Below are 10,427 nucleotides of genomic sequence, written 5' to 3' on the forward strand. Positions count from 1 at the left end.
CTTGCCTAGCATGCTCAAGCCCCTGGGTTCAATCTCCAGCACCACCAAAGGGGGAAAAAAATCACTTGGTGAACACAGACTTTTCCTGAGACAAGCTAATAAGTTAATAATTATAAGAGTTAGTGATTCCAAACATTAATGTGCTATTTGCTATGACATATTAAAGAACAGAAAAGGATTTTCAAGTTGATTTGGTATAACTGACTCATGTTACAAAAAGAAGCTGGATTCATAAGAGGTTCATAGTGAGCTGTGCCCTTATAATCAGAACCCATTTCTCTCCCACCCAAGTCCACACCACCTAAAGGATTCATCGGCCCCAGCTTACATTTGTACTTCAAAGTACAAACATGTGTAACACCAACTAATTTTACATAAACTCCTATGTATCTTTTTGCAAAAAATATCCTGGTAACTGTCTCCACCTCCAAAGAACCTGGGTGAAACATACTGGGTGCACAGGAGTGAGATGTTCATGCTTTCTGGAAAGTGCTGTGGGAAGGAAGGCAGAAGGGCCAGTGTGTGCCAGGGATATGACACTCCCCTAGCCATTGCTGGCTCTGAAGATGGAAGAACAAGTGGGATTCCCGCCCCCCCCCAGCCTCCAGAAGGGAACGCAGCCCCTACATATAGACTTTACCTAGTGAGAACCATTGCAAACTTCTGAGCTACAAAACTACAGGACAATAAATCATGTTGTTTTATGTCACTATTTGTGGAAATTTATCACAGCAGCCATAGGAAAATTAATGTACTTTCCACAGATTCATTTCAGGCTCTATTGCAGCCCCTGACAAGTATTGGATCCTCTTTATAAAGCATCAAAGAAGAACGAAATTAGCAACTAAGCAATTTTTTTCCTCCTAAAATAAACCACTCTCAAAATTCAATTCTAATGAAAATTTATTAAATCTGTATTAAGTAGGAAAGAGCTAAGAAATGCCCCTCTTCTGTCTGTAAAATTCACAACACCCACCCTAGACCAGTGCTTGCCATTTCTCCTCAGCTGGGCATGTGCCATGATTCACTAGCTTTCTACAATCAAGCAATATCTAATAAGTGTAGTAGTTGGCTGATTCAAAAGTTCAAGTCTTCTCAGACAGTGTTGAATAGCAGAGTGACTGTCACAGCAAAAGGAGACCTTGCTTCATTTTCTAAATTAAAAATAACAACAACAGAGGAATTACCTAGATAACCCAGTACTCAAAAGATCAGACCCATCTTTTGTCACCACTGTGATCTTGGGCACGAGACTTAATTTCTTAAGGTGTAACTCCTTACCCTCCCATCCTCCCCTTGTACTTCAAATGAGACTTTACATACTGTCCTGATATCCATTTTATTGCATGAAGAAACCATTTTATTGACTTCCAAAAAGTCAAGAGTGAGGAGAAGTATTAAAACTGGACATCCTGATGCAGAGCCCCCAGAATTTTTAAAGCAGTGGTATGTCCTCTGCATCAGGTAACATGATGCCTTTTCTTCAGCCTACTCATTTGGTAAAATTCCATGGAGTACACAGGAACTCACATCCAGAAGAGACAGGAAGAATAAATCTTGGGGGAAAAAAATTCAAGGAAGAGACCTTGTTTATCCTAGTTTGTTGCTAATGTTCCAAGTAACCGGACGTGGAAGAACTTGGAGGAAAGAGGTTATCTTCAACCTCCTTGTTAGATTTTGTAGCTGATCTCAGTATCTAGGAAGTATTAAGCTTGGAATCTTTTCCCAAGGGATTAAAACTGGCATTAAAAGGAGTATCAGATCCCTCAAAAGGCATCAGAGATAAGAGAAAAGCAACTTACAAAGATACACTGAAGTGGACTCATTGCTTTCTGGAAAAGTGCTGTTCTGGTCTGCAATTAAGTAAAGAAATAGTTTGCAGTCAATTTCACCTGGTATATTACTCACACTGAATTCTCTTAACAGTAGCATTAGTACACGTAGGACTCCATTGAATCTGGGACAAAAGCCTCCTTTCTCCTAACTGCCAAGACACTCTACCAATGCTGAATGCCTGCCAGTGGAAGTGGATGCACCTGCACCCCATGAGAAGGATTGGTGAAGGGTTTCATCTCCCCTCACACTCAGGTTCCTAAGAGTAGCTGGGTGCAGAGGCACACGCCTATAATCCCAGAGACTTGGAGAGCCTGAGGCAGGAGAATCACAAATTCAGTGCCAGCCTCAGCAACTTAGTGAGATTAATTTAATATAAAAAAAATGGCTAGGGTAATAACTCAGTGGTAAAAGCTCCCCTCAGTTCAAATCCCAGTGCCAAAAAAAAAAGTCTAAAACCAGAAGTTCCACATTAATTGGATATATCTTCATCTGCCAGAAGTACATATATTGAGCTTATTGAACATGGCATCTGGGTGGGAAGGGTATAAAACAAGGACAGAGTACTGAAGTACGACTTCATGACTCTGTTCTGGAATCTTTCCAGAGAAAAATCCCTCAAAAACTAAGAATGAAAGGAAAAAGTAAATAAAACAAAAATCTCTGGCCTTAACTGTTAATTCAGTTGGCTGATCAAAAGGAAAAACATGTGCTGGGAACAGCAAAAATTTATTAACCTAAAAAGTTAAAACCTTCTGGATTCTCTCCTCCTACTAAAAATAGAAGCTTCTTAGATGGTAATTACCATAGTCAGAAATCATTTCTCAACAGGCAGTGGTAGAAACCAGTGGGGTTCTGCTTTCAGAAGTGACCACACAGGTCTGGACCATGAGGTTGCTTCTTATTGTAGTCAAATATGAGAATTTCCCCATTACTCCATGCAGTGCAGGGCATAGGACATCATTAACTTATTAACCAACTAGAGGTAGGGAAGTTTGAGTACAATACTGAAGTACCACTTTATTAAGCAATTAAGTTATGTTTTGTGAAAAACAAAAATTTAAAGCCATACAGCCAACCCCATTTTATCTCATCTCTATCTCCCCAAAAGAACATCTTCTGCACTTATCCAACTACTACCTGCAATCCTTCAATATGCCTACAGCAGTGCTAGAATACAGGTTAGCTGCTATTTGTAGACACAACGAGATTCCTTAAAAGTCTGTTCTTATAGGTAAGGCCCAAGGCCCTTTTTCAGCAAAAATCTCACACATCCTTCAAACTATTGAAGTTTATTGGCAGTGACAGAAGATATTGAAGTGCTATGGTTCCTTCACAAAATGGGAGAAAGAAAAATGAAGAAACATGAGTTGTGAGAGGGATTGGGCAGATAGGACCACTGTTTAATTCACAAAGCCTTTAAATCCCTTTTTATTCTGTTTGTCTAAATTTAGATGACATTTACACTTACCAAAATCTTCACTCACAAAGCTCATTGTCTGAAATGTGTTATAATCATCTGAAAAGGAAAGGAAGTGATTAGCCCCATCCTGTCGCCACATCTGTCCACCCCAAGGAGACACCAGAGCTGGTCCCCAAACATAAGCTACTACAGGACTTTCCTAAGTAATGAGGTAGGGAGTCAGGGAGAAAATTCTGCATATTAGGAGACAGGAATCCTTACCTGGGTCCTCACTGGCTTCTTCCAAATAGATGGCAGTGGCTGTTTCAAGGTCAACATTGAATTCTGAGAAAATAAAATGGAAGACACCGGTGTAGTCACTAGCCAATAGTGGGAATCCAATATAGAAAAAGAAATCAGGCATTCTCAGAAATGCAGAAAATAGGGGTCCAACAAGCAAGACTCTCACTTACTGGAAATATGCATGATATCCAGGTTCATGTCTGTGGTCAACTCTAGGTCTGTGGTCTCGTCTAGGTAAGTGATTGACTCTTGATCCTCAGTTACCTCTCCATCAGTGGTTAACTCTAGATCAGGGATCAATTCCAGTAGGTCAGTGGTTGATTCTAGAGGAGCCAGAAAGAAAACAGCAGCTCAAGTGCCTTCCTGCAGAATGTTTCTGCCGCCTCCATGCCTGCCTGTTCCCAGCTAGACCTTTCCTCTGGGGGAAAGAATAGTATGCAAGGTGGCTACTGAAGCCCCAGTGGTCTCTCACAAGTCTCCATCCTACCAGTGGTAGGAAATCCCTGGGCAGCTGATGCCAAGGAACTGATCAGAGCCTCCACACATCCTCCTTTGAGGGGGTAGGTTCAGAAAGGAGCATTTGATAGTGTCCAATGTACTGGTCAGACTGGCACAGAAGACTCTCCCTCTATAGTCCTTCCCAGAGCCTGAAAGCTAAAAACAAAAACTGAGAGGGGATAAGGAGCAAGGCAAACGGCTATTGCTAAGTACAAGCAAGAGTGTGATAGCCTCTAAACTGGGCAACTTCTAATATGTTTTAATTTAATTAATTGAACCATATCTATGGCTCCTTTTCACAGCATGTCCTGAATGGTGGGGCTTGTTAACCATATAAGCATCATAGCAAAGTAGGACTCTTAGGCAACAAGCTGGTCTCCTGAGGCTGCAGTGGAGACAGATGCGCAGTCACTGTGGCAGATGTGGACAGCTGCCCAAGAGGCCCAAATTGCTAGTTCTCCACTGTCCTCACCTTGCTTTACCCCTCAGCCAAATGCAGTTAAAGACCAAACCCAGCCTCCCAAAAACAGAGCCACCAGAAGAGGAGCTGAGAGGAAGAGGGCCAGGGAGAATGATGATTTTAATACAAATAAGCACACACTTCTCTTCCTGAGAAATGGGCCTGAAAGCAGAAAGAAATGGACAAGAAAACTTGGGGTGACAGATTCCCTTTCTCTCTGCTTAGGAAGACACCCATTTTTTTCCTTCTTCAACATGCTTCACATGTTCCTTTCCAGACCCACTGATTTCCACTGTCTGTGACCCAGCTGGCTGCTAAATCTCTCCAAAATGGATTGTACTCCACTATGAAATGAGGTTCCTGCCACAGGACTTTCAGCCTGAATTAACTAAAATAATGTCTAACACCCAGCAGGGAAAGGCACCTAGGAAACCTCAGCAGCTCCAATCTCCTCACCCTACCTGGCACAGCCTGGTCACCTTCCCGAGGCCAATTGAAATCTACAATTTAAAACATCACTTAGTCACTCAGCTACCCAGGCCCAGAGCTCAGCTGCCCATCCATCCCCACCTAAGACCCTCAGACGAGTCCATATACATTTCACCCAATACCACCTTACAGTTTTCACCAGGGAGATCTCTCTCTCTCTCTCCTCTCTCTCTCTCTCTCTCTCTCTCTCTCTCTCTCTCTCTCTCTCTCTCTCTCTCTCTCTCTCTCTCCACACACACACCACAAAATTATTTTAGCCGTATTCCCCAAGACCAAGATCTCCAACATTGCACTCACCTGGGCGCAGCGAGGGGAACGCCACAGCCGCGGCGCACAGGACCAGGAGGATCAGGACCTTGCAGAGCATGGCGCTGGTGCCGCGGGAGGGCAGGAGGCTGGTTGAGAGCGCACGGGAAGGCAGGCAGCGGGGGGGACAGTTGCGCTGGTCTTTTATAGATCCTGCCTCCTCTGGCCCTTGCTGGCAGCATTCCCCAGGTCCATAGGGTGGAGGGAGCCTCGCCCTTTCCAGAGAATGCCCCTGAGGGAAAGCAGGATCTGAGTGGAGGGAGAAGCAAGAAGGATGTTCGGAGAAATCGCTGATAAGATTGTTTGCAAGAAGATTGCAAACGATACTGAGGACACTCCCCTCCTGGTCCATGGCTGCAAGTTCGTCATCTAAGCTGGAGCCACATACTGCTTTAAAGGGCCCCAAAAGAGCTTCCTTTGTGTCAGAGAAGAATCAAGGTTTCTTTGACTTTGAGAGCACCCTATTTCCAGCACCCCAACACACATACACCCCATGCTGGGAACTGAACCCAGGGTGCTCCACCACTGAGTTACATCCCAGCCCTTTTTATTTATTTATTTATTTTTAATTTTGATAGGGCTTTGCTAAATCGCTCAGGTTGACCTGAAACTTGCAATCCTCCTTCCTCAGCCTCTAGAGTCAGATTCCCTAAAGATATTCACTCTGCAAGGGTGTCGTGAGCATGGAAAACGTTTGATTGTGTGGACCTGGCTCCTACTACAGACTTTCTCCAGGGTCCAGTCTTGAGCTGAGACATGTCTTTGATTGCAACACTGACTCCAACCCTCAAAAGACATGGAAAATGGGCATAAGAAACACCAGGGTAAAGCCCAGCACATGTAAGAGAGCCTCATTGCTCAGTCAAAAGACACCACCTTGCCGGGTGCTGTAATCTCAGCCACTGCTCTTATAGGTAAGGCCACCAAAGGATCACTAATTCAAAGCCAGCCTCAGCAACCAGTGAGGTACTAAGCAACTCAGTGATACCCTGTCTCTAAATAAAATATAAAGTAGGGCTGGGGATGTGGCTTAGGGATTGAGTATCCCTGAGTTCAATCCCTGGTACCCTCCACACCCAAAAAAGTCACCACCTATACCTGGAAAGGAAGTCTTTGATTGATATGCACAATTCCCATGAAACTCCTATGAGGACATTGTATTGCTGTGGTCTTTCCTTGTAAGTTCACAGCCGATTCTTGCCTTTCAGAAATCACAAAGTTAACCATATTATATTGAGAGAAGCCTCTCAAAAATAGTAATAATAAGAGCTAACTTTTATTGAATGCTTAACTATGTGCTGTGGGCATATACTAATTTATCCTAATACTAACCCTAAGGTAATCTCTTATCTTCCTTTTGGAGATAAGAAAACCATGGCACATAAAGGTTAGTTAACTTAGGAAAAGTAACACAGTAAATGTTACAGAGTCAGGAAGCAAATCCAGCTGTAGTCTAAAGCTAGAGCCTGTGTTCTCAACCCCTCGATTACTTGTTTCCCTCAATTCCCCATCACACCCAATTATCTCTCTGATCTGCTTGCTGGTTTGTTAAAAATGGCATTACAAGAGACTTAATTCTAATGAAGGAAAAAATTCATACAGGAGAACATTTTGTTTTCTTGGGAAACTGAATTTCCTTGACCAGCCCTGTGCAATGAGGTGTAACCCCAACACAATAGGAGCTTGGGAAGCAAGAAGCTCATGAGAAACTTGCAGGCAAATAAATCAACAATAGGACTCCAAAAAGACAATAACCCACTAAGTCACAGGCCAATAGTAAAAGGGGACACTTTCCCTGCATTGGGCTTAAAATGAGACTATTTTCCGCCACAGAAATGTGGAAGAATTAACTTTCAAATGTGCTATGTTGAATCTCCGGTCTTTGAGAAGAGCCAGACAAAGGAGTGAAAGGGAACCAGAGGGCAAAGTGTCCTCCCCCCTCTAGCAGCTTTGTCTTACTCCTGACCACCTAAAATCAAGAAGCCAGCTTATGACATCCTTCCACAGGTCACAGTGCCATGTTCTTCCTCAGGTTCCACCACTGTGGGCAAGGGTGGCCGCCTGCTGACCACTGTGTTATAATGGGGTGCATGTTGCTCTCCAGTCCTGGGGACAGAGATGTGTTACTTTCCAGCCCTCAATCATCCTTGGACAATTGACACTAGGGGTCCCAGAGAGGAACCAGGCCTCTGCCAGGTGAGATCCAGGGAAATTGTAAGGTTATAACTACAGGGTTTTATTAGGGGTTACGGCTCTATTATTATATTTATATAATACATTCGCTTTCTTGGCTTCTTACATATGCTCCCAAATGTTATAGAATCAAGGTCTGAAGGTATCTTCAAATGCATCCAACTCAATCAGATATCCTGGGTCTTCTGTTAACTAGAAGAGCACTTTCCTGCATGTAATATGCCCCTCCCCCTGTTATCCCCAGCAGTGGGAGACTCAGTGCCTTAAGAACAGTTCCTCTTTGGAGAGTTGTTCCTTTCAGTGACTAAAGTACACCTTCCTGTAACTTCAGCCCATTGATCCCAGTTTAATAAATATATAGGTCCTTCTTTCCTCTTCCAATGTCAAAGGCAAATATTATTTTACCTTCAAATTTCTTCACCCTCCTAAAAAGAAAATACAAGTTTGTTCCTATTTTTCCCCTGAAATTTTCCCAGGAGCCAGCACAGTGCCTGACACACAGGACGTGACTATAAACACTTACTAATAAGTTAATGATGAGCCAGTGTGCACCACTATGGGTGCACACCTGTGATCCCAGTGACTCAGAAGGCTGAGGCAGGAAGATCACAAGTTTAAGGCCAAACCCAGCAATTTAACAAGACCCTGTCTCAAAATTAAAAAATAAAAAGGGCTGAGGATAGAGTTCAGTGGTACAGCACCCCTGGGTTCAATCCCCAGTACTGGGGAAAAAAATAATTAATTAATTAATTAATTAATGACTAGATGGTTCCTTGTCACTAGTCTGTGACTTCATTTGTCTGTTTTTTAGAATTAAAACAAATTATCACAAGTTTGATGCAGTTATAGCAGGAAAGAAAAACCTTCCACCATCCTACTTTCTGGAAAAATCTGAGGTTTTGATTTGATTGTGTTGAGTTGGTGTTCACATGATCATTAAAAGGGGGGAGCCAGCAGAAACTGCAGAAAATGTCCTGACAGCACTAAAGACACTCAGAAGACTTTTCGTCTACCTCCTCTGAAAGGCAAGTGACTCACCCGAGCCAGAGATTCAACGAAGAGATTTATTGAGGGGCTGCCTGAAAAGGAGAGGCAGAGAGCAGAAAGAGGAGAGGAGGAGCAGAGAGAGAGAGAGAGCAGAGAGGAAGAGAGGAGAGAAAGAAGAGGAAGAGAGCAGAGAGGTAGAGGGAAGAGAGCATGTGCTTACAAGCTTCAGCTTAAGAAGGGGAAGGGTTGCCTAGGGGAAATGGAGAGTGCTGATTGGCAGGGTGACTGAGGAACAGCAAGCGGGACACTGTGTCCTACGGGGATTGGTCAAGAGAACTTTTGAATTTGGCGCTCTTCGGTTTGGCGCCCTTAGGAGAGGAGGGGGAGGGGTAAGGGATTCCATGATGTTCTCGAGAGATGGAAACTTACCTTCAGGGGAGAGTCTCCCACACACCCAACATCCTCTACAGTAGATGCCTCTTTAGAAAGTGATTTGAGCTGGGTGATGCTGTGCAGAGGTATCATGCTTCCCTGTCCCACCCTGACTCCTGCTCCCAACAGACCCAACTTACATCCAGCCAAGAATTGGACCCAAGGCAAGGTGCTTCCTGCATTGCAGATCCCAATCATCATTCCTCTTCTAGGGAGCATTTTGTAACTCAAATTTCTAACAGATGGAATAGAAATTCAGGATGAAATAAAAATTTTGTAATGTGGACCATCTGTCCTCCTACGTTAGGTATGGATTCAGATTAACACATCTTCTAGGATTAGATGAAGCATTTTTTGAGGGTATGTTCAGTGACCCAGCTATTATACTAAATACCTTGGGCAATTCAAAAGAAACTCAGAAATTGATTCTTCTCTTAAAATAATAACCATGGAGTAAGAATATATATATTACAAAGGCAGTTTGTAATATACTAGGAAATCTAATCATGGGCCAAGAGTACCAAAAAAGTCTATTTATTTACAAATATTTACATAATGACAGTGAAGTACAATAACAAAAGCAGGAGAAGCACTTGGCTAGCACATCCTGGAGTCTAATAGCCTAGCTGTAAACCCTGATTCTCCCAGGAATATTAGGTTACTTAACTCACAGAACTTCAGATTTATTTTTCTTCTGTGTAACAGAAGAATTAAATTAATGTGACTGTATATAATGTCTTGAATAGAAAGTACACAGTAAATATTAACTATTATTCTTAGGTGCTGTAGATGTAAACCATTCAGGTCTCCAGTAATGATAATACTTTACCTTGAGAACATAAAGGAGTATTATTATCTGGGAAATTCCATGGGGAAGATGGCACAGATTGATGTAGAGTAGGACTCACTTGAATTTAGTAGGCATATCATTAGGCATATAGAGAGAAAGAAAATGAACTAACAGTACATGGGAAAACACAAAAATGTGCATGGGCTGGGAATGTGGCTCAGTGGTTAAGTACCCCAGCTTCAATCCCCTGTACCAAAAAAAAAAAAAAAAGGTCATGTCATTGGGCTGAGATGTGGCTTAGTGGCAAAGTGCTTGCCTGGCATGTGTGAGGCCCTGGGTTCAATTCACAGCACTTGCAAAAAATAAAATAAAATAAAATAATTTTTTTAATCACATCATGTGAGTCATAATAAAGTTAGGAACAGGTTAATTCCTAGATTAGAAACTGCTGAAGGCTGGAAACATTAATCAACTTTTATTTGCCCACAGAGTTTATTAGAGGGCTTTATGCAGAGCAGACAGCAAACAAATGATAATTCATTTCTATGGTGAATACAGATGCTTGTGAAATCCTGAGCTTCCCTGAGTCTCTCAGACCTTCAATTTTTCCTACCTGCAAAATGCAGGTGATGTTGGTAAGCCTTTCATAGAGTCGTTGTCAGAATAAAATGAACTGATCCATGGAAATCAGTAACTGGCATATGATCAATAATCGACAGCTCTCATTAATGAAA

General features: G+C 42.6%; 1 protein-coding gene across 2 annotated transcripts; it reads right to left on the bottom strand.

Annotated features, from left to right (window-relative positions):
* Nucleotides 1-919: 919 nt before the first annotated feature.
* Nucleotides 920-5,568, bottom strand: LOC124087461 (kidney androgen-regulated protein-like). Of its 2 annotated transcripts, none has more exons than XM_058576361.1 (6): nucleotides 5,283-5,568; nucleotides 3,709-3,822; nucleotides 3,518-3,580; nucleotides 3,305-3,352; nucleotides 1,803-1,853; nucleotides 920-1,154 (listed from the first exon to the last, which is right to left on the bottom strand). In XM_058576361.1, coding segments are annotated over exons 1-6 (348 nt in total). In that variant the 5' UTR covers nucleotides 5,353-5,568; the 3' UTR covers nucleotides 920-1,152. The 2 variants fall into 2 exon arrangements, with proteins under 2 accessions (XP_058432344.1, XP_046292320.1); XM_046436364.2 differs by having other exon boundaries at nucleotides 3,709-3,861.
* Between the last annotated feature and the right edge of the window lie 4,859 nt (nucleotides 5,569-10,427).

This window comes from Marmota monax, unplaced genomic scaffold, assembly GCF_021218885.2.
Source record: "Marmota monax isolate L192 unplaced genomic scaffold, Marmota_monax_Labrador192_F-V1.1 WCK01_AAM20220418_F8-fsc00012, whole genome shotgun sequence".
Taxonomy (NCBI): Eukaryota; Metazoa; Chordata; class Mammalia; order Rodentia; family Sciuridae; genus Marmota; species Marmota monax.

Bases quoted from the DNA above. Each gene is read 5' to 3' on its own strand.
- LOC124087461 (XM_046436364.2), bottom strand. From the start codon at position 5,352: ATGCTCTGCAAGGTCCTGATCCTCCTGGTCCTGTGCGCCGCGGCTGTG. The intron at 3,862-5,282 runs GTGAGTGCAATG...TGGCTCCTCTAG, and splicing joins GTTCCCCTCGCTGCGCCCAG to AATCAACCACTGACCTACTG. The intron at 1,854-3,304 runs GTAAGTGTAAAT...ACTTAATTGCAG, and splicing joins CTTTGTGAGTGAAGATTTTG to ACCAGAACAGCACTTTTCCA.